General features: G+C 40.5%; 1 protein-coding gene across 1 annotated transcript in view; it reads right to left on the bottom strand.

Moving 5' to 3' along the window:
• Positions 1-2,527: 2,527 nt before the first annotated feature.
• COIL (coilin) overlaps positions 2,528-22,692 on the bottom strand; it is a 410,595-nt gene continuing 390,430 nt past the window's right edge. Inside the window, exon 7 of the mRNA XM_044068096.1 lies at positions 2,528-2,804. Coding sequence (XP_043924031.1) covers positions 2,724-2,804 — 81 coding nt within the window. The 3' untranslated portion in view covers positions 2,528-2,723. The remainder of the gene's footprint in view (positions 2,805-22,692) is intronic.

The raw sequence follows: 22,692 nt of genomic DNA, 5'->3' as shown, positions 1-22,692 counted from the left end.
TTAACTGTTGGGCAGGGAATGTGTGAATTTGATTCTTGAGAACCTGAAAAATGCCAAAAAAATATTGACTTTCTCTGGAAATGTAATCTGCACCCCCTGCTATAGTTTTCTGCAGGACCCACACAGGTCTTGTGCCACAGCCACCCCTTGTTGCACAAAGGCGGCCAGTTTGTTTATCTTTAAAGCTGGGAGAGATGGGACGACAACGTAGGCATCAGGATGGGGTGGGTTGAAGTGGGGTTTTGAGTGTGTCTAGCTTTGATGCGTGATAGCTACTCCATATGAGCATCATGACTGTGGGGGGTCCCAGGTATCCTTCATTAGTCAGCTTGATATTTGTTTATGTAAACAGTCCTTCCTGCCCTCTTGTAATTTGCCCTTCTTACAGTCGAAGGACTAGTTTTTTTCTGGGGTAGTTTCTAACATATCCAGATGCAGGGGAATGGAAAGGATCTGCGAGAAGCCACACTGCTTCCCATTTCCTCCAGTTTTTTAAAAGCCTTCTCTGCAAGTTGACAAAGATTGTCTAAGGTCATCAAGTTCTGCTTTTATATGCATCGGCAGGGGCTGAATACTCAGTCAGGCATGTGTCTAAGTCAGGGTAGTCAAGGGTGAGGTGGTCACAGCTGTTCTCCCTATCCCTGGGGACACAATTCTGGGACACAGCCACATTAGACCCCTTGTCAAATTCGTTATATAGGTGTCTGTGTGAGTTATGGACTCTGTATAAACAGGCTGACTTCCTAGAAGCAGGAAGTTGGGAATCTGGCTGCAAGGATGGCCTACTAAATGCATCATTCCAGGGCTTCTAAGACTGGAGGAATGGCCAAAGGGTTGGGTCCGGGCAGGCACAGAAAACTCTATCAGTTCTGGGCCGGAGAAAATCCCTGGGCCTCTTATTTAAAAGGTCTTCATTCTGTGATGGAGATCCCTAAATCATACATCCTATGGAGGTGAAGCATTATATATACATCATGCCATTAGTGTTGGACTGTATGTAACAGAGGGGAGACATTTGATCAACATATACCAATTCTTAGTAAAACCAACCAGTGAATGCCAATATGAGTACAAGGGATAATTTAAGTGTTTTATTCCTTTAATGTCTGCAGAATGTCATTAAACTGATGAAGTTGTGTGGAAATTACAGAAGGAAAGCGCTCAAATTATTACTGTTTGTTCCTACTGATGTATGATGATTGCTTTTAGTTTGCTTGTTTGTAAAACCTGTCCTGGTGTTCTGTTTATTGAGTTCTATGCCAAGTTGTCCAACTCTGAGGTATCCAAATCCATCTGGGGAGAAAGCCCTCTTTTTACCATTTGGATACTATGACACTTAAGATTCACACTTCCCTTCAAAATTTCTACAAAGTCCTCTACACACCTATTCTATGGAGCGTGTATGTGTTTTGGGGAGCCTACTTGGTGCAAGCTGAGGCAAGCTAACTGATGTCCATTTATGGGTTAGACATCTTCAGCCTTGGTGGACTCAGTTCACAGAGGCACACGAGACCTCAATTTGTTCATGACCTACTCCTGCAGTAACAACATGGGGATACTGCCTTCCCCCGAGCTGAAGATAATGTAGACACTGGACCAGAAGGCACCTTGGGAAGCCTCAGGACCAACTGAAAGCAAAGGTATTTCAGCTCATGAGGGCATGATCTGCACCACTGTGTGCTCAGAGGGGTCGCAACAGAGGCTTTGGCAGTAACAGATATCGGGTATGACAGCTACTGGTGTCTTTGAGCCCAGTGGGATTTTTATCTTAGTAGTGTTGTTAGCCTCCTCAGTTTTCTTCTACCTTAAGCATTTCTGAGTAATTTCATTTTTCATATGATGGAGGTCAGAAGAAGATCCTGCAGATGACATGGCAGACAGGGACCAAATGTGAGCCCTATTCAGAGGCAAATACTTCTGAACAGAGTCTGCCATGCACTTTACGTTATTCTGGATAAATGAAGCACAGGAGGACAACAGGGCATGTCAAGCTATGGACCCAGGCAAAGAAAGAATTAATTCACAGAAGTCTGTGGGGGATTTGTTTTCTCACCTAATTCAATTAACATTCAGATTCTGCTTTTAAAACTGTTGATGGCAACAACACACAAAATAGAAAAGGGTGATAAAAATGTCTTTCCAAAAGGGTACTCTGGAAACAAACAAAAGGACTGTAGATGTAAAACTCTAGGCTGTGCACTGAACTCTAACAAGTTGGGAAAACAGCACTGACTGATGCTGCTTACTACCACTGATGTCCTGAAATCCACAACGGACAGTCTACCAGGCCAGCAGGGGGAAGGATGAGGAACTCTACAAGATGGCCCAGTTATTGCTGGCAGGGTTCCCAAGACCAAGTATTCAACACTGAATATTACAATGAACACAACCTGCCTGTCAAGTAGATTTGCTGCTTATCCTTTTAGTAAAGGAATGGGAAAGACTGGGGGGGGGGCACACAGTTCATATCTACTCAAAGGCTACGTGGTTTTAGAGAGACAATTACTTCTCAGCAAACAGTAAAACCTAGTTTTTATATGTATTTTATTAGAAAGTCAAACTGTACAGGAAAATTTATTTTTCTTGAGCTCTGCACATTAAATGTTGAGGTTTAAAAAAATAAAATACAAACCACAATTACAAAAGTAATTATATACATTTACATTCTAACAAATTTTACAGCAAAAATGAGTACTTTTCTAATGTGGCCTTTTTATTCTGATCTATGATGCAGCTTGTTCTACATATGCAGCAGTTTCAACAATCAGTCTTGGTTCAACCAACTTATCCCATCTCTCTGTGATCTGAAAGACATAAAAAAGGATAGCAAAATTAAAATCACCAAAGCATTTAAGTTTACAATGCATTAGAATCAGAAGCTCTGCACCTCACAAGGAAATTATGAAGGAACACTGTATCCTAGACATTTTGCCCTGAGCTAATGCCATTAACTAACCTTTCCAGTTTCAATTTAAGTTCTCAATGAATTAGCTAACCACAGAACGTCTGGAAGAGCATTCTACAACCTGAATACTTAGTATGGGGAGAGAGAGGGGGAAAAGATTCAATGTTGCTGCTAGTCTGTAATGGATGCTGGTTTAAAACTTCTTCTTTCGGCTTTTCCCGGTTAGGGGTCGCCACATAGGATCACCTGTCCGCTCATGATTGGCAGTGAAGTTTTACAGTGTCCAGTTGCCAGCCCGGCGCCCAATCTTCCACACAAGGCACACACAAGGGCGGTGCCTATACAGACCCTGACAGACCCCCCCATTAGCTGACAAGCCTTATCTGCAAAAGCCATGAGAGGATCAGGATGGGAATCATAAATATAATAAAGGGGGAGGAACTTGACAACTTTGGATCCAATGGCTTTTTGTTTTAAAGGCAGATCCTCTCAAAACTTGGGTTGACTTTTTCGAGACTGTCACCAAGGCCATTGATGAGGGAAAGGCAGTCCACACAGCCTACCTCGACCTGGCAAAGGCCTTCACACACACACACACACACACACACACACACACTGAATGTAACACACACACACACACACACACACAGAACCCACACACACACATAGTCGAACACACACACACAGATATCCTCCACACACACACACGCTTGACGAGGTGCCAGAGCCAGAGCCTGCCTGAAGTTTTAAAAAAAAAAAATGTCATAGCCCAAAAAAAAAAAAGGTTACTAGCTAGCCTACATATATAGATGGCAATCCACTGAGCACAGAAAAAGTCATCAGGGATCTGGGGACCCAGGTTGACAGTAGCCTTTCGTTTGACACACACACACTCAACTGGTTTAAAACTAGGCCCCCATAAATAGTCTGCTTTGTTGTCAAGTCACAATGTATTAACCAGAACTCCTCTAAAGGCTGATAAGCGGACTACAACTGCAAATATTCTGATTTAAGATGCTTTAATGCTAATAATACACATTTCTGTACCTTTTCTAAGTTACAGAAAAACAGAGAAAAAATATGTACTGTACTCAACAGATCTCACTAAGGGCAAGTGGCAGGAGCTGAAAAGACACTTTTCTGGAAGCAGCAGCATTAAGACTACTACTTGCAACGTAAACACTGCCAAACAGAGATACAATTATATTTTAATGTAAACTTGCTACTGATTAACCTCGTCTTTAAATTGGTCCACAGTCCGTGCAAAGGACATTACAAATTGCTTAAATGTCCAGTCTGCTATTCTTTTTACAAGGCATTATGGACAATTTCAAGGTATTAAATTTTATTTTCCTTTAAACTGACCAAAAATATAAATAACCAAGTGCTGCTGAAGACCAAGATGATCTTTCAGAAAAATAAACAATGGCTACTATTTTGCTGCCATAAGCAAACATGTAGCACAGCATACTATTGTTCCCTATAAATACCTTACATAAGAAATATCCAAAGACCTCAGCAGAACACTAGGGATGACAAGTTTATATGGTCCAAACTAAAGTTATATTCTTGCTCCAAAGGATGTGCAAGAGATGGCTATCCTCTGTAATCGTAGATCTAATTCAGTGGGTATTAGGACAGCTTGTAGGACAAAACTTGCAGTCTGCTGGGTACTCAACCCCATCCCATCACACACTATGGTGCCTATTCTCTCCAGATTTTGCATGGATGTGCTCAACAGTGAACAACTGGAAAGAAAAAAAAAATATTTATTACACCAGAGGCAAGGAAAGAAGAGAAGGCATGTAATGGAGAATGGGCCTGTATCATCTGGATCTAATGTTCATTGCTACAATAATACTCTTTTGCCATTATTAAAGCTATCACGTACAACTGCGTGAAATCGCACAAAAGTGTCCTGTGTGGACAGCAAATTGGAACATCCCCAAAATAACAGTGGCCCCAAACTCTGTCCTTAATCTGTACAGCAGTGGCCCCAAACTCTGTCCTTAATCTGGATAGCATATCCAACTTGCACTGCATTAAAAATATGTTGTGGGAAGAGCTGGTTGATGCTGCACAAACATCCAAAGTTGTGTGTCTGCAAAAGGCTGAAGAGGCTGCTACTGCAACATGCAAAATACATCTTAGATGTTGAAATGAAAGGTTTCTTACACTTTGTAAATCAAAACTAGTTGCAAGTAAACAAACTAAGACCGTGTAAGCAAAAGTACAGTAGAGAGTCCATTAACTGAACTAATTGGGACCTAGGGTAGTTCAGATAATCAAACATACAATGAACCGGATAAAAAAAACTTGTAAAATCATGTTTTTTCTGCATATAGGGAATACAGTTTTCAACAATTAGATAATTCCAGTGGACAATAAAGAATATTTTTCATACACAAGCAGGCTGCAAGCTCAAAAAACATACACAAGAAAATACGTATAATGTTTGCATATTCATAATTCATCATTTTCCCTACACAAAACTTTGGAAAGCTGGGTTCGGATAATTGACTTTTTGATAACCAACGTTTGAATAATAGACTCTCCACTGTACTTTCTATCTACACTTCTTGGACAATCAAACAGCTGGCTGTTTTTATGAACAACCTTAGTCCTTTCAGAATAAAATCTGAGTTGCCACTGCCTGCTCATAAAGATAGCAAATATTCTCCCAGATTAGAATGCATAGAAATACAGGCAAATTAATGTGGTGGTTAAGGTTAGCCACCACAGCGAGTTCAGACAAGGAAAAAGGGTTACTTCTTAGAGCAACCCTATCCTTGCGGGAGACCAGATATGGTGTATTAAGAGAGAACATGCAGGTCAGAAATCATTCTAATGGAGGTGACTGCCACAAGCAATGCCTCTGACATACCTGTTTATTAGCTGAAGATGCTGGCTCAATAGGGGTAAAGTTTTCCAGCAAAAAAGTATAAACCCAAGGAAGAATGGGATACCATTGGGGGGAGAAGAAAGGTAAAAAAGTGCACATTTAATGACAGAGTCTAATCCCACATGGAAATAAGAAATGACTGCATGCTAGACTTAAAGGAGGAGCTAAGCCCCAAATCAAAGACTGCAGACAGAGGATCTAATATTAAAAGGAATGAAGCTGAAAAGAGATTCTCCACCTGCTGCCTACAGTCCATCTGCCCTTTGTGCCCCTTATGAGTATTTGGTCTTTAAACATTGTCTGCACAAAGGGATTATTGGCAATCAATGAAAATGGAATCATAGCCATTAGACAGAACTGATGTCCAGGGACAGGCAGCACAAAGGTTGGGACAAGTCTTTTGCTGGGATGCATCATAAAAGCTTCTCCAGAAGGTAAGGAAAAGGGGCAAACTGTATGTGCAAAGGTAAGTATGGGGCTATGAGTGACTTCCTGGAAGACCTCAGTTATGAGAAGAAACTGGAGAAAGCATAAAAGGAATGCAGGGGCACTTATTGCAGACAGCATCCATAGGACCTACAAGTGGAATCAAAAAGAGGCTCATCGCACAAAATGAACTACTTTTCAGGCCTTTTTTGGCTGAAGGGCCATTTACAGGTCACTAATAGGTGGTAACTTAGGCTGTTTTCAAAGAGAATGGCCACCCCTAAAACAGGAAAGGCCACCTGGATGGACTGGGTGGGTTAATTCACAGATAATTGTAGCCCCTAGGTCTCCCTGATTTCTAATGTTACCAAATTACTGCCATGTTGAAGTCAATGGCCATTATGCCCTGAGGAAGGGAGTCCAGAGTATCAAACAGATTCTCCAACAGCAGTAGAGTGCGACAGTGGAAGAGACTGCAATTTGTCTACCCCATACACAAACTGTATCTCATCAACTGCTGGTTGTCATTAAAAAAGAAAAAAAAAAAAAACAGATTCTGTTACAGTTCTGGCAGTGATTCAAAGTACTTGCATTTTTCCTTTCTATGGTCATGTGATCATGAGACCAATACTTTATACACACATTTATATATATAAAAAGTGTGTGCATGTACACACACACACACATATATATATATATATATATATATATATATATATATATATATATACATATATATATATATATATATATATATATATATACACACACACACACACACACACACACACACACACACACATATATATATAATTTTTTTTATATATATCTATATGTATACACACACACGCATACAGTGGATATAGTAAGTTTATACACCCTTGTTAAAATGCCAGGTTTTTGTGATATTAAAAAATGAGACCACAGTAAATCAATTCAAAAGTTTTCTCACCTTTAATGTGACCTATAACCTGTACAATTCAACTGAAAAACAAATAAATCTGTTAGGGGAAAAAATATAAAAAAAGTACAATAAGCTAGTTGCATAAGTGTGCACACCCTTAAACTAATACTTTGTTAAAGCTAAGAAAGCTGGAAATGGCAGCCAACGGAACCTTAATGGTAGAATATCTGAGGCTAGAGTGAGAGAGGTCAGCCAGGAAATCAAGAATAGTATCCAAAGGTGCAGAAAAGGGATCCAGACCCTTAGATGAGGCCCAAATGGGGAACCTCTTTCACTTGTTTGTATACAAGTTCCTAGTGGAAAGGCTTCTGGAAGGAAAAAAAGGACATGAACAGCTCTCTTGGGATCTCTGGCCATTACTAGAATTGAAGAAACCATGTGGTTAGCTTGGGAAGAGAGTGAAGGTTCAGGTGCAGAAGTCCTAAAAGATGAGAAATCAGTCCCACGTCAAGATCTACTACCCAGGATGGGTGAAGCAGGTGAGCCAAAGAAAGGGTAACCAAACCAGTCTCAGCAAGAACATGGGCATTCTGCAGCAGGCTGCCTTCTTACGAAACTTAATTATCAATGGGGGTTGGGGATAGGTGTATAGGAGACCAAGGGGTCAAACAATGAGCGTCCCTCAAAGACCAGCCCTCTGGCAGGGGCGGCTCGTGGCATCGGACTGCCGGACTGCAGCCCCCTCAGTTGTTTTTGGTCTTGTGTATTTCATCATTAAATTAAAAAAAAAAAAAAATCTCTTTTTTTTACTTTAAATTTAGAGTCCGCGACCCGAAAGTACTCACATGCGCATTGCGCACCTTAACCGCGGCGGTTATAAACAGGTTTCTTGTTTTTTTTGTTTTGTTTTCATTGCAGCCCGGAGGAGCAATTGAGGCATCATTGTGATGCCCAGAAGTCTATGCGGCAGCGGTTCCAAACCGCATAGACTTGGAAGGGGCTCGGACTGCGACGTCCGCAGGCACGTCAGTCATGACGTGCCTGCTGGGCTAAAGCCTAAATGCTGCTAATTGGTTGTCGCTCTCTTCCCGGGCTTTATGAGCTGGGAAGAGAGCGAGAATCAGTCAGTTTAGTTTAGGATCCGATGAGGAATTCAATCAAGCTTTCTTTTTTTGGCAAAATTAGTTGTGTGATAATCATTGTCTTTTTTTTCATTTCTATTTGGAGCCTGGAGGGATTATCGGGTTATCGTTTACTTGTCTTGGAGTGACGAAGATACAAGAAGAAAGTACAGGGTGCGTGCTGCAGAACTAAGTAAGTAAATTAAATAGGGATGCTCTTACTTGAACCTCATCTACTTTACACTTGGTTACAAATAATGTAATGTTAGAATGGGACTAAACAAATTCTTTAAAGGTTGCCTGCTTAGGGTGCTTAGTACATTTCTAGAAGGAGTCCATTATCTAACACTTGAATCTTCATGTGGTCAGTGATGACAGTTTGACCTGCAGGGGGCTATTTATAGCTGGTACACGAAAGCTGTAAAGTGGTTATCACAGAGGATACAATCTGTAATTTGATCATGTAGTTAGCTCTGCCGTGGTCAATTCTACATCACCCCTACTTTGTTTACGTAGATTCTTTAGGGAACAAGTTCCAGTTTTCTGCCATTATTTTAACTTAGCTCTTTGACTCTGTTCTCCTCTTGTAGAACTAAAAGCTTGTCATCTAAGTCATCATTTCATTATTTTATAAACCTCTCTTTTAGCAGTGTGTTCCCCCTCACTAACTTAAGAAGTCTCAAGCAGAGTAATTTTAACATTCCCATTTCCCTGTGAAGCTTGTTTAATAATAGGTACAGATTTCATACTGGGTACACTGCATTTGCCCTTCTTGAACACAGGTTAATAAGTAATCTTGTAAGTTCCTCAAAGTATACAAATGTTAGTACCTAATGTTTGAGTGCTTTTAATTACCTTTGGTTGAGCTCCCACATTCATTATAACTAATTATTGCTCAAACCCCATGATTAAATATTTAGGTACCTCTGATGTCTCATTTCAGGACTTATGAAAATGAGACATCAGAGGTTCCAGACTATGATTCACAGATGAAGTATGTTTAACATAATGCAAGGGTGGGCGGATTAGGGGGAAATTAAACATTGACATTGTAGCCACAGAATAAAACATCAGACAGTTTCACAGGTAATCATTTGAAATGTTGGAACCCACATCAGTGAACCCCAAAATACACATTCTTAATGGTTGAAAAAAAATCAGACTTGCATATACCAAGTCTGAAATAGCCATTCCCTTTCCTCCAAGGTATGGTGATCTTGGAGTTGGTATATATATATATATAGGTTTGGGGTGTATGGGGTCTTGCCTCTCATGTTGGGGGAACAGGGGGGTTTAATCCCCTGTAAAAATAAGTTTAAAGGAGAAAAGTGATATTCAGGATTATATGAAACAGTATGCATTCACCATTTACGAGCAGGCTGCCACTGAGCCTGATTTTGCTGTTTCCGGTTTGAGTTAGATAATTTATTATGGGAGGACCAATAGTTATGTATGTTCTGTTGCTTAAGGTTGGTGGCTTGTTTATTTGGACTTGCACAAATTTATATCCTCAGGTATAAAACTCCATACTGTTATATCAGTTTATATTGTATATCTGTTGAAATGCATTATCACTGTTATTGCCACTGTAGTATAGCCATATACTTGGTAAACCAAACACAAAAGGCTGGGCTTCAGTGGCTTCTCAGAATTGTGATATTTTTTTTCTCTAAGAAATTTAAAAAAGTTTAATGGTGTTGCACAGATATTGCTATGAATATTCAATCATATTGCAAGTAATACTTTTGAAAATCTCTGCAGGAAACTACTCGATCATTTATTTATACAGTACTACTGCAAATTAAGTTAACTTTGAAACACCATAAACCTACATTTCATTTTATAGTCATTTAGCATGTAGTTTCAATACATTGTCATTACCAAGGTCACAGACTGTATCCTTCTTTAGGGTCTGATTTTTTTTTTCAACTGTCTACATTTTCTCTGAGTTTGCATGACCTAAAAGATAGTTTATATTAAGTTTAAGGCATAGAGACATGCCCTCGCCTTAGTCCCAAAGTACATGGGCCAGTGTTTTTGTTTGTTGTGACTTTTAGTGTTTCACTTACAAGGGTTTAAACCTTTTTTTTGTTTTGAATAACTATGCATTGATTAAATCACACTGAATTATTTATACCTGAAGCATTTCAGCTGAAAATGAAACTATTGCCATTGGGTATTAATTTAGATTATGGTGTCATGACTGGCTTCCTGTTCACTTTGCCAGAATATCACTGTAAATGCTTGCTGCCTACGATACCTTAACTACCATGTGAGGAACTTTATACAGAGCTAATATTACCTGTAATGTTTGTTTTGTCACATACCTGTTTGTTTATATCCTGGCTGGCTGGTGTTGCTAGGGCAGTTTTACTGTGAAATAAGTACAAGGCGTACACATGCTTTTGAAAGTTATTGATGAGTCTATTTGTCATTTGGTTGATGGGCATGGTGTACCATGTATGTTGGACACTTTTTGTAGATCCTTTACCTGGATGATTGATTCAAAGAGACTGTACAGAGTCTGCACTAGAACTACATTTTAGACAAGTATGCTATAGACTATTTTAAAAGGAGATCACATGGTAATCCTTCGCTACGAAGTTTTGTGTGTGTGTGTGTGTGTGTGTGTGTAATTTCCTATAACAGACTGGGATAAAAAGGCATGATATGTCAATAAGCTGAGCAGATTGCCTTTCTTTTTTATTGCATCTATGTGGACATTGCTAAAATTGATTAAATGTAAGATTATAAGATTGTAATTCAAAAAATTCAGAGTTAGATATTTCTGGAGGATGTCTTAATGTTAATTAAGGTTGTTTAAACACAAGGCTACATTTGCAAGTAACTTGGCTACAATTCATGCCACATTGCACTGAAACAGCCATACTTTATACACATCTAGTTCACATTATTGATAGATGAGAAGGTCAAACAGCTAAATACTGAGCCAAAATTATTGACTTTCAGAAAGTTCAAAACAAAATTAAAAGTTTGTAGTACATTAAGAAAATACAGAAATAACTTTGTCATAAAACGGTCTGTGTTGTATGTACATGTTAAGCATCTTTGTGTTGTTGTATAACTAAGCAACTGGTAGAATTTAACCCTAAAAACGCTGCACAGCCATTGTGAAGTCTTTGAAACGCAATTTATTGTAAACCCTCGAAAGCGTGTTATTTTTTGTTTAAAACAGCGTAGTAAATCATACCTCTCAAGTGTACCTCATTACGAGGAACATACCTCATTTGGGGTCTTAAAAAGTTCATGTTCCTCACAGTTCCACATTGAAAGAGTCCGTCAGTGTCACACATTCAGTGAGAATTTTTTTTAAGTGAAATCCATGGCAAATAGAAATTAATCATATTAATTCATTAAATGATCTTTATAAGTTAAAACCAGCATATTTTAACCATCCTATGACCTTCCTAGTTGAAGTTGTTAGTAAGCCACATTAGTATGTGTTCCACATTTTGCCCATTTGTTCCACATTATGAAGGTGACTGTTCCTCATTTTGGAGATGAAAGGTTGAGAGCTATATAGTAAACTCACTCATTAAAAAAAAAAAATAGAAAAAGTTGTTTTCCTTTTGACATATAATCTTCTCCATACTGTGTTTTAAACAAATGTACTGTTGCTTACTGGCAGGCATTTTTCATATGAGTTAATGTCAGTCAGTTTTCATGAATCACATTTTGTGGGGAGCAAAGGCAGGATGCAGATGAAGAAAGTGAACCACGGCAGTTAACTTTTCTTTTTGGTCACAAATACTGTAAAAACTCCTTTTTAAAACATAACCAATTGCTAGATTGTGTCATTAACCTTGTGGATGCACAGCTCCCAGACTAGTGTATGTTGAGATGAATGGAATGATGTGGAAAGACAGATTTTGTTATTATCCTTGCAATGTTGCTAGCAGTCATCAACCAGATATTGTCTATTTGATTTGTGAGGACAGCTGAGATGACAGGAATAGTGTAATAAGATATGTATTATTATTTAAAATTATGCTGGCAGTGGCAAACCAGATATTTTGGCAATGTTTCTAGCTTTGTAATTTGCATGGCACAACCTGGAAACATGTGGTCAATTGTTTGAGTGGATTGTGGCTATGAAATAATATTATATAGCCATCAGATGTCAGACTGCAACTTATGGATGGGGGTTATGGTTGCCAGGGTGAATAACTCTTGTCATTTGCTCACTTTAAACCATCACTCTGTGGTTTGGCAGGACTTGTGTATTTGTGAGAAGTAAGATGGAGTACACTGGATACCTGATATGCACAGACAGAGTAGGTATAAATGCTGTGTTTACAAATTGGAAAACTAAGCAACAGTGATGAGCATTTCTGCAATATTCTTAGGTTCACTGACAGGTGTTTTTGAGTTTCAGATTTCACACCCTACAGAAAAGTCATACTGATGCAAGACCTACTGCTCTTTCTAAGTTTGTAAGAGCAGCATTTAAAAATTGTCTTTTTTGGACCTCTGTCCTACTTTTATTTATGGCCTTATCCAGATTTCTTGCTCTGAGGTTGAGAGTATATGAAATATGTAAGGGCTCAGGGCCATCAGCTGGAGAAGTTTCAAATTGCGACATACTTGTTGTAACTTGTACCCCCATGTAGTGACTTTAGATGTGTCCAGGCAAGAAGCACTTAGAGTATCCAAGGTAGACACAAGTACAGTCATGGCTTTTAATCTGTTCTTTGTTTTGTAGAATGTTCTGGTTTTCTGTCATTTTTATACTGTTGATTTTGTGTATTCAGAAAGGATTTTGTTGGCTGCTTGTTTTTTTTATACTTTATTTTTTTGACTGGCATTCCAGTAATTATTTTTTTGATGCATCACAGCCTTTGCTTCCCATCTAGATATTAAGTAAGCTGTCATGTAGCCAAGGCATTGAAATATTTTCTTCTACACTTCATTTTTGTTTTGGTTGGACTCTCATAGTGATAGCTTGTTGGCAAACAGGGAAGCAAGTGTATTTAAAATACCAGTTTTTGTGGTTTTGAGCATAGTGAAAGAGAGAATGCTAGCAAATGTACTTTTTCCTGTAAGAATAAATGTTTACACACTTCGCAGTCTTGGTTTCTGTACCTAAAGTAGCAAAATGCAAGGTAACTTGAGGGGTGTGTGTGTATAATATAATTATATATTATATATATATATATATATATATATATATATATATATATATATATATATATATAAAGTATTTTAAGCTAATGTCTTGGAGATTAACAAATTTAATGATTGACTAATGCAATGGATTAATACACTCCAGTGAATCATACTGGCTTCAGGCTACACCTGGCAAAACAATACTGTCTGAGGTAGTTAAACATTCATTTGGCCCTCCCCAAAGACCCACTTCAGATTGCACCAATTTTACAGAAAGGATGCAGATTAATTATACACAAGAGATAAGTAATTATACAGTGTGGAGAGACTCTTAACTTAAGAGCAGAATAACCCTTATTAGATTCTGGAAGATCAGAAGGCTACTAGGTATATTGGGAGAAGGATGCTAAGGATGGAGCTGCCAGGGAAGAAAAGAGGAAGGATTTGCAATTAGATTTATGGATGTGGTAGAGGAAGTGATGTGGTGACAGAGCAAGATGCAGAGGACAGGAACCAATGAAAACGGATCTGATGTGGCAAACCCCTAATTGGAACAACTGAAAGACTACAAGCACCTATTTGGAACCAGCTGGGGGTCATGTGAATATTATTTGCTTTGGGAAACTTAAAACTGTCCCTTTTGAGCCTCCATGAAAAAGGGGGTGGGAGAAATTCAGTATGACCTGATGTGTTCCAGACCACAGCTTCTAAGGTGCACGACAGCTTCTCCTCAGGTGCAGAAACGGAGTATGAAGTACTGTTTGCAGTATACCACAGAGGTAAGTGTTCAAACCAATGTGTTTATGTAACAATGTGTGCTGTGTAGACTATTCAGCATGTGCCATACTGACTGAGCATTTATTTCATGTAAATAAGTATGTGAAGCATTGATCCCATTGCACCATAGCCACCCCGTCTTGTTGGCCACACCCATCCAGCTGTCTCCTGCAGCCCCCCTATGATTTGAAGTCACCAGCCTCCACTGCCCTCTGGTGAGAAGTAACTGTTGCAGCTGATGTTAGATGTGGAAGCAAACAGATCACAGCAGGGGTTGGCCCCAGCTGCTGAAAATCTACACTGCTACCTTTGGATTTAGAGCCAAGTTATGAGGCAAAAGAATGTGTTGGCTTAGACTGTCTGCCAGAATACTGGAGTTTACCAAAAAATGTCCTCTCAACAGTTTCTCACTGCAGCACATCACCCACTGCTAACCTCATGGCCTCTTGACCCTGAGGATAGGACCAGATTCCTCAGTTTGCTCAAATATCATACCACTAACATGTTGTCAGTCTAAATGGCAATCACACTTTGGGGAGAAGATCCTGAAAGGCCTGCAATGCTAGGAAGACCACCTTAATCTCAAAGATGCTGATGTGACGACTGGCCTTGGACTGAGATCAGGTACTCTGATCTTCTCTTCGAAATGCCTCCCTCATCCAAATTATCTATGGTCACCATGGCCTGAGGCTTGAGAACAAAAGGAAGAGCTGCAGCAACCAGTGGAGACTACAGCCACCATCAAATGTGGTAGTGACAGATGTCAGTTAAAGAAGCAAGGAAATTCACTGGATAAATTAAATAAGAGCACCGAACTGCCAGAGTTCAATGGACTACCTGCACGTGGAATTTTGCCAATAAGGACTTGGCAGAAGTGGTCATATGTCCAAGGCAGTGCAGAATTGAGGATGCAGGACATCTCCAAGACAGAAGAACTCGAAAAGCATGCATACAAAGAATTTAGCCTGGAAAGCAGAAGTTTTTCAGTCTGCCTGTTTCAAATGGTAACCGATAAATTCCAGTACTTGAACCAGGTCCGGACCGGACTTGTTATAATTCACTGCTACACCTAAAGATAGGCATAGCTGGAGCAAGGAATCTGTCTTTTATAAGGGATGCCCTTGTGGAAGCCATCAGAAGCCAGTCATCCAGGTACAGACAGACCTGGAACCCCTGCAGCCTGAGCCATGCTGCTACAACAGCCATACTTTTGGTGAACACCTGGGGAGTTGTGGGGTGACCACAGGGCAGTGTCCAAAATTGGTAATGACAGTTTCCCAAGGAATGCCTCCATATCTTTATGCGATGGTGGGCATCCTTGACATCTATTGAGCACATCTAGCCAACTTTCCTCAGAAGAGGTAAAATGGATTCCATTGTGGCCATCCAGAGCTCTGTCTGCTTGACAATTCAGTTCAATTAGATCCAAAATGGGTTGGACATCCTTTTTTTTCTATTATCAAAAAGAATTTTGAACAGATCCCTGATCCTTGCTAGTCTGGTAGAACCTTTTGAATAACTTGGTTGAGAAACAGTTACTGGACTTCCACATCTGCTTCTTTGCTCTGATGAGGTGGCACATCAGGAAAAGATTTTAAGGATTTCACTGGAGTGAACAAAAAGGAACTTGTAAAACAACCTTTGGATACAGCTCTTAACACCCATGTGTCTGACGTGATGGCCTCCCAAGTTTTACCTCCAGAGTGCAGCAATAGGGCAACCCTTTAGGGATGCTGGAAAGCTTCCTTGAGAAGGCACCACAGAAGCCCTGGTTCTGTGTACCACCCTGGTCCCTTGGGCAGCGTCCACTATAGTTATCCCTCTGCCTCAAGAGGAACCGTCACTAGGACCATTACGAAAAGGTTGCTGTGACTTACAAGATAAGTGCACTTGGGGAACCCTTCCCCCTCAGTAAGGTGGAGATCCCTCTGCAAGGGACTTTTCAGGAGAGTCCAAGTGGTTCCTCTTACATTTAGTCGTCACAAGGACCTCTCGGGGGGAGGGGGGCATGAGGGGAAACAGAAGAGGAGGAAGGGGTCCCTGAAGGGTGGTCTGGAGGCCTAAAAATGGGAGTCTGTCCTGGAGCAAGCTGATGTGTAGCAAAGGACAGAAGAGGAGGAGGAGGAATGATCAGGATGGATCCAAACTAGCTGCTGATGCACCAGTCTCCACAATGTCAAAAGCAGAAACGGTGGGCAGGCTGACAGAACTGGCTCTCCTCTGATCTGAAGACCCCAATGAGAACCAAACAATTTCCGACTCAGACCTGGCTGGCTCCAACATTGAGAACAGTGTTGTGCCATCCAAGGCCAAAGCACCCAGGGGCAGGGATTACTCAAACATGGACAGTTGACTCCTGACCCCAGGGTGCTGGCCCCGATCACTTAGTTCAGACATGGCTGGAGTTGAGAATATCAATGACAGTGCCGGTGTCTGATGTGGCCATGCTGCTGACGGACAGAGGGGATGGCTGCTGGACAGCTGGACCCAAGAACCCCAGGGCCAAAAAGGCTGGTGAAGGAACAATCAAATCTGGAACTGAAGAAGCCACAGACTTGGGCCTTGGAGGCTGGAACGATACCAAGGTCCATCTAGGTCTGTATGATTTAAGGCAAGCAACTAACCTGACAGATCTAGAAAAAACAAATGCTGGCTTTGACAGTTTCTCATCTGCTAGATCCAGACATAAGATCCTGTTGGGAGAAGGGGGTGTTCTTGAGAAAATTCAACTGGAGTAATGGACACAAAAGTCAAAGAAGCAGAGGAATCCTTAAGGTGCTATGGATATTAAAGGTGGGAGAACTGAAGGATTCAGAATCCAGAATCACTATCACAATCTGAGACAAAGTGTCATGATCTGTCCTCCTCAGATTTCCTTTCCTGCTTCTTAATTGAATGAGAAGCAGAAACAGCTGCAAGCTGGAGAAGGTCTTTCAGAATAAGTTTGGCCCCTATCGATCAGGTCTCTGATGCTGAATGCAGTGCAAGCTTGTCACTTAACGTCGAGGTGCTTCTCGCTGATGCAATAAACGTACTTACTATGGACATCCCTGGGGGAGACTACTTGTGCCCACAAACAACACTATCTAAAACCCGAAGATGACTTTTCCATCACAGTGGGGAAATATCTAAACACTAAGAGAACCACTGTAAAGTCCCAACAAGAGCAACAGCCAGAACATCAGTCATACTAATGAAGAACAATGTTAGATGGCAAAAGCAGAAAGGTACCGGTAGAACTATGCCTAAGCATCAGATCTACCTAATCATTAAACTACAATAAAAGTAAAAAAAAAAAAAAAAGTCTAAAATAAAGAAAATGTAGAGGAGACTGCAGGAAATAAATAATAATAATATATCACAAAAAGTCACTTAACATGAGGAGCTCTCTGGATGATGATTCGCTGGCGATGGAGGCAAATAAGATCTGGGAAAGTCAGAGCAGGGAGTTACGAGAGGAAGCAAAGCTCCAGGACTGAATATTCTGAAGGTGTCAGAGTCTGATCTGATAACCCAAAGGTTGAAAAGGATGGAGAAGACAACATAGGGTACAAACAATTGTATTGTTTGAGGGACAACTTGGTCAATACTTCTGGAATAAAGGAGCAACTTTGCTTCCAACACTGTCTTTGTCCTTATGGAAAACTAATACAAAACAGAGCAGGTTCAAAAACAGGCTGTGCAAGCTTTCCAAGGAAAAATCTGATATTCCACAGTGCAGCAAAAAATCTTTCTAGGTGATCTCAAATGTAAAGCTCCCTTAAGGAAGCATCTAAAAGGCTGCAGTGATGCAAGGGGGAGACCCATAAATATGCAGGCTGAAAGATGCACCTTGACAGAGGTATATATCAGGCCTAATTTGAAAAGCTCAGATAAATACTACATAATGAAGGACAGCTATGCTGTAAAAGATTATCCTTATTCTTTTTGTGGAACCAAAGACAAAACCTTTTCTATTTGGTTAAACAGAATTTTTTAGGACAGGCTTCTTAACCTTCTTAAAAACAGAGTGAGTATATCCTTGGTGAAGTAGTGTACAAAGTGTAGGAGAGGTGAATCATTCAAGCAATAAGCTGTACTCTCTGTGCTGTGGTGCATCAGGGCTCCCTTGTTTTGATTTAAGAGGTCCAATTGCAAAGGAGCATTGAAAGGTTTTGCCCTGGACATCTGAATGACACAGAACCAATGCTACCTCAGCCAAAATGGTGCTATTAACTGTACATCTGGTCCCCTCCTCTCATACTTTCTGAACAACCCTGGGGAGAAGAGGGGTCAGAAAGAATGAAAGGGACCTCTCTATTTGAAGGACAATGCAACCTCTTTCCAAGATGTTTGTGTGGTGCTCTGAAGCAGAATTTCTTCAACTGTTTGGTGCACTGATAAGCAAACAGGACACTCCACATGTGATGTATCTGAAGGAAACCTCTGTGTAACATTTACTCCTTGGTATTTGTAGCTAATGTGCTTAGTTGTTGTGCCACCCAGTTCACATAAGGGAAGTAGACTACCTCTAGGGACATCTGGCAGTGAGTCTGTACAAGGGATAAAACTGAGCTCCACCTCTTATTTATGAACTGCATTACACTAGTGTTACCTGTTGTCGGTTACATGACACCTTTTTTTCCAGATGGCACTGAACGCTTTGAGTACCTAGATCAAGGCAATCATTTATTTTACCTTTACATGCTTTTTTCTACAAGATGGATCCCAAAGGCTTTGGATCAAGTCATCCTAAATGTGGTCCCCCCACCCCTCTGAAGCATATGCGGTTAGGGTACTTGTAAGCTACCCCTTTTGAAAAGGAGAGTACAGGTAGTGACAAAGTCAGTGCAAGTATACAGGGAATCCCTATAAATTAAAAACTGCAGAAACCAAAGCATTTTAGATGCGTGCCAAAACTTCAGGGCTGGTACATGCTATGAATAAAACCATTAACTGCTTTCAGGCCCACACACATATTAAGACTATACAAAGCTGCACTAGAATGGAGACACAAGGGCTGCAATGGCTTCATAAGGCTTAACCACTACACTTAATTGCTCTTACTGCAATTTATATCTGCATGAAGCTACGTATGAGCTACAGTGACTCATCATCCATTACCTAGAGATGCACAAAATAAAAGATTAGTGTGACTATATGGGAAAAAGAATCTTACAAAACTGGAAAAAGAGCTCTCCTCTCCCAACCACTGTCAACCATCTTACTCTGTGTGGTTCATAAGCCTATGCAGTGTAAGTTTCATTAGTAATATGCAGAATTTTTCCATGAAAATATCAAGAGTAATGTAAAGAGCTTGTAAATATACAGCTGCCGTAAAACATTCTTAAAACGTATGTTTTGATTTAATTTGTTATAGGGAAATACAATTAACATACAGTAATTTATTTCTTGTACAGCACGTCTTAATCCCACTGAAGTATTCTGAAAATATAGCCTATTAAATGCAGTAATGTACACAAAAGCAGAATGAATTGCCCTGAGCTAGCCTTTTTATATAGGCAAAAATGCACTTCCCCACTATAGCGGTTGCAGTTTCATTTACTGTATGGAAGATCCAGATTCAGGAATGTATCTTGGAAGGAAAGTGTACTATAAGGCCTGTAAATGGCAAAGAAATAACCACTGCTTCTATCAGCAGCACTGCAAGATCAGCCACACAAAGACATTTGTATCACTTCTAAATAAGCAGGCATATAAGAATATTTACACACACACACACACACACACACACACACACACACACACACACACACACACACACATCCCAAAGACTGCAAAAAATAATATAGTTGTGTAAGAACTTAACAGTAGATGTCCCACTGATCGTTGTTGCAGTTTTTCCAACTGTTGCATCATCTCACCAAATAACCTGGATGTCAGGCCAGAGAACCAAAGCCAAAACCTTCCATGATGCCATACATCCAATGTATGACCAAAGCATGCAGATGTAAAGGAGGATAAATGGACCAGGAGTTTGAAAAAACTCAGACTATCTCAAAGCCATGAAGTCTAGAAACACCCGAGGATACAGAACAGGAAAGGGTCAGCTAAGAGGGGAGAAGGCAGAAAATGGCTCTGCCTCATCCATGAGAAGTGGTCAAAACCTGGTTAAAGACAAATAAGGGGATGGCTGGGTGGGATGGAATAGTGCAACAGTCATCAGTAGGACATCTACTGCTACAGTAAGTTCTTACAAAACTGAACATGTCCTTCCTCAGACCACTGCTGCAGTATTCCAAACTGTTGTGTGGTTTCCAAAGTTTAGCTGGTGAGGTTGAATGGAACAGTCACAGGGGATCCATCAATTAATCCATATAGAGCTTACCTGGCACTGGATCTAGAGAAAGCATCTACCCTATAATGCTTGGTAAATCTATGTACAGTGGAACAAGTTGCTGCTTCTAGGATGGCTCTTGAGTACACACCTTTGTAAAAGGCTCAGGAAGAGGCCACTGCATTACTTCAGTGTGCTTTTACGGTCAAAGGAAAAGATTTACCATGGTGAAGGTTACAAAAAGAAAGAATTAGAAATCAGTTAACAATGGTTTGTTTATAAACTGGATTTTCCAGCTTGGCTTCTTGAAAGGAAACAAACTGGCCAGTAACACAACTGTCTTGATTTGGTCAAACAAAAATCTGATCTGCCTGTGTACATCCAAGGGAATGGAATATTCTCTCTCCCTTATTCTGAGGATTAGGGAAGAATGCAGGGAAATTGCTGGCCTGACTGAGGGACATTTCATAGACCATTTTAGGCATAAATGAGGGGTTTGGCCCTAACAGACGCACAGCCCTAAAGAAAAATAAAGGGATGGGTTGCCATCAGGGCTAGAAGCTCACAAACTGTTCTAACTGAAGTAAGGATTACTAAAAGTATGGTTTTCCAAGTATAGAATTTGAGACAAGCAGACACTACTGTTTCAAAGGGAGGTACAGTGAAACATTTCAAGGACAAAGTTAAGGTTCCAAGACAGCAGAATAGCTTTCCTAGGAGGTTTTAAATGGAAGAGGCATTCAAGAAACTGGTTTACCTCTTAGCTAGAAAGGAGCAGGGTGACTAGAGGGAAGCATACGGAAATGGCCAGTGTGTGCCTTGATCAAAGAATCGGCAAGACCAACTTTAAATAACTCTCACAAATGAGAGGATAAGTAGGGCCTCCCAATTGTATAGGGTCATGCTCTCTAGCAAGATACACTGCAGAAATTATTTTCCTCTTGGATATACAAGTCAGCAGTTTGGAATATTGCAAAAGTGATCTAAGGAAGGAAATCCTCTGTCTGAAGGGGATCAAAATTATATTACCAATAATGTCAAGCTGAGGGATGATAGGCTGGGGAGAAGTAGTGAGCCTGTGTGTTGACTGAGCAAGTCCACTCTGTGGGTTAACTTGTGGTGAAGACCCTGGCTAGGTGGTGGAGAAAGGGGAACCAATCCTGCCTTTGCCAAGAGAGAGTCACCAATAAGATTTTTTTAGGTTGTTTCTCTGGATCTACAGTAAGACCTTTGAGAGTAGTGGAAGAGGAGGAAAATATAAAGGAACCTCCCTTTCCAAGGAAAGGAAATGGCATCAATCCCTCCATGCCTGAGGGCAAGCAGTCCTGGAGCAAAACTGATGCAACTGTTTGATGTAGATGCAGACAAATAAGTCTAGCTGAGGAATACCCCATTTATGGACCACATCTAGGAAGACCTCTGTTCAGCATTGGTTCACGATGGGCTTTCCTTGATCTGCTTAGAAAGTCCACTACAATGCTGTTCTATGAAGGAATGTAAAACTGCTTGGAGGGAAAGATTTGCCTTTGTGGCCTGTTCCTATGCTACAAGACATTCTCATAGCTGATGAGATATTTTCCTCCTTGCTTGTTTATCTACCACATGATAGTAGTGTCTGAAAATTTTAAGGGGCCCCTAGAGACAGGTATGGGACAAAATTTACATGGTCTGAATCAGAGCCCATATCTCCTTCAGGTTGAGGTGTTTGCTCTTTTGATTTGGTGGCCATTGGTCCTAGACTCTTAGGAAGCCTGTTCATGTCCCCCATGAAACATCTGAAGCATCTATGTTCAGTGCCTGGTGGGGTATCTGCAATATGAATGGCAAGCCTGGGCTGATGTTTACCTGTGACGTCCACTACTGAAATTCTTTCTTTAGGCAAGGGAAGAGTGGTACCCAGATGTCCAGAAGATGAGAATACTGGGACCAGATGCACTTCAGGAACCACTGAATCTTTCTCAAATGGAGCCTGGCAAAGAGGATCATGGGTTTGTGTCCTGAGAATTTCTGTTGCAGTGCAAGTTCGAAGGGATAGGAGACACAAAGTAGTCAGACAGGCTCTGTACCTACCTCAAGGTAGGAAAGTCTGCATACGTTTGGTGTCCAGTCTGCAATCTAGAAATAACAGGTCTTGGATATGCTTCAGTGCAGACTTATTTAAGCTGATCGTGTGCCCCAGGGCTCCAAAGGAGGGAAATAGTGAAACTGAGATGTAGTAGAAAAGTCTGAAGAGAAGGTGCCTGTATTAACAGG

The sequence above is a fragment of the Protopterus annectens genome, chromosome 4.part0 (genome assembly GCF_019279795.1).
Source record: "Protopterus annectens isolate FY-2018-M chromosome 4.part0, PAN1.0, whole genome shotgun sequence".
Lineage (NCBI taxonomy): Eukaryota > Metazoa > Chordata > Ceratodontiformes > Protopteridae > Protopterus > Protopterus annectens.
The sequence above is the reverse complement of the archived record's forward strand: the minus strand, read 5'-3'. Positions and strand labels throughout refer to the sequence as shown.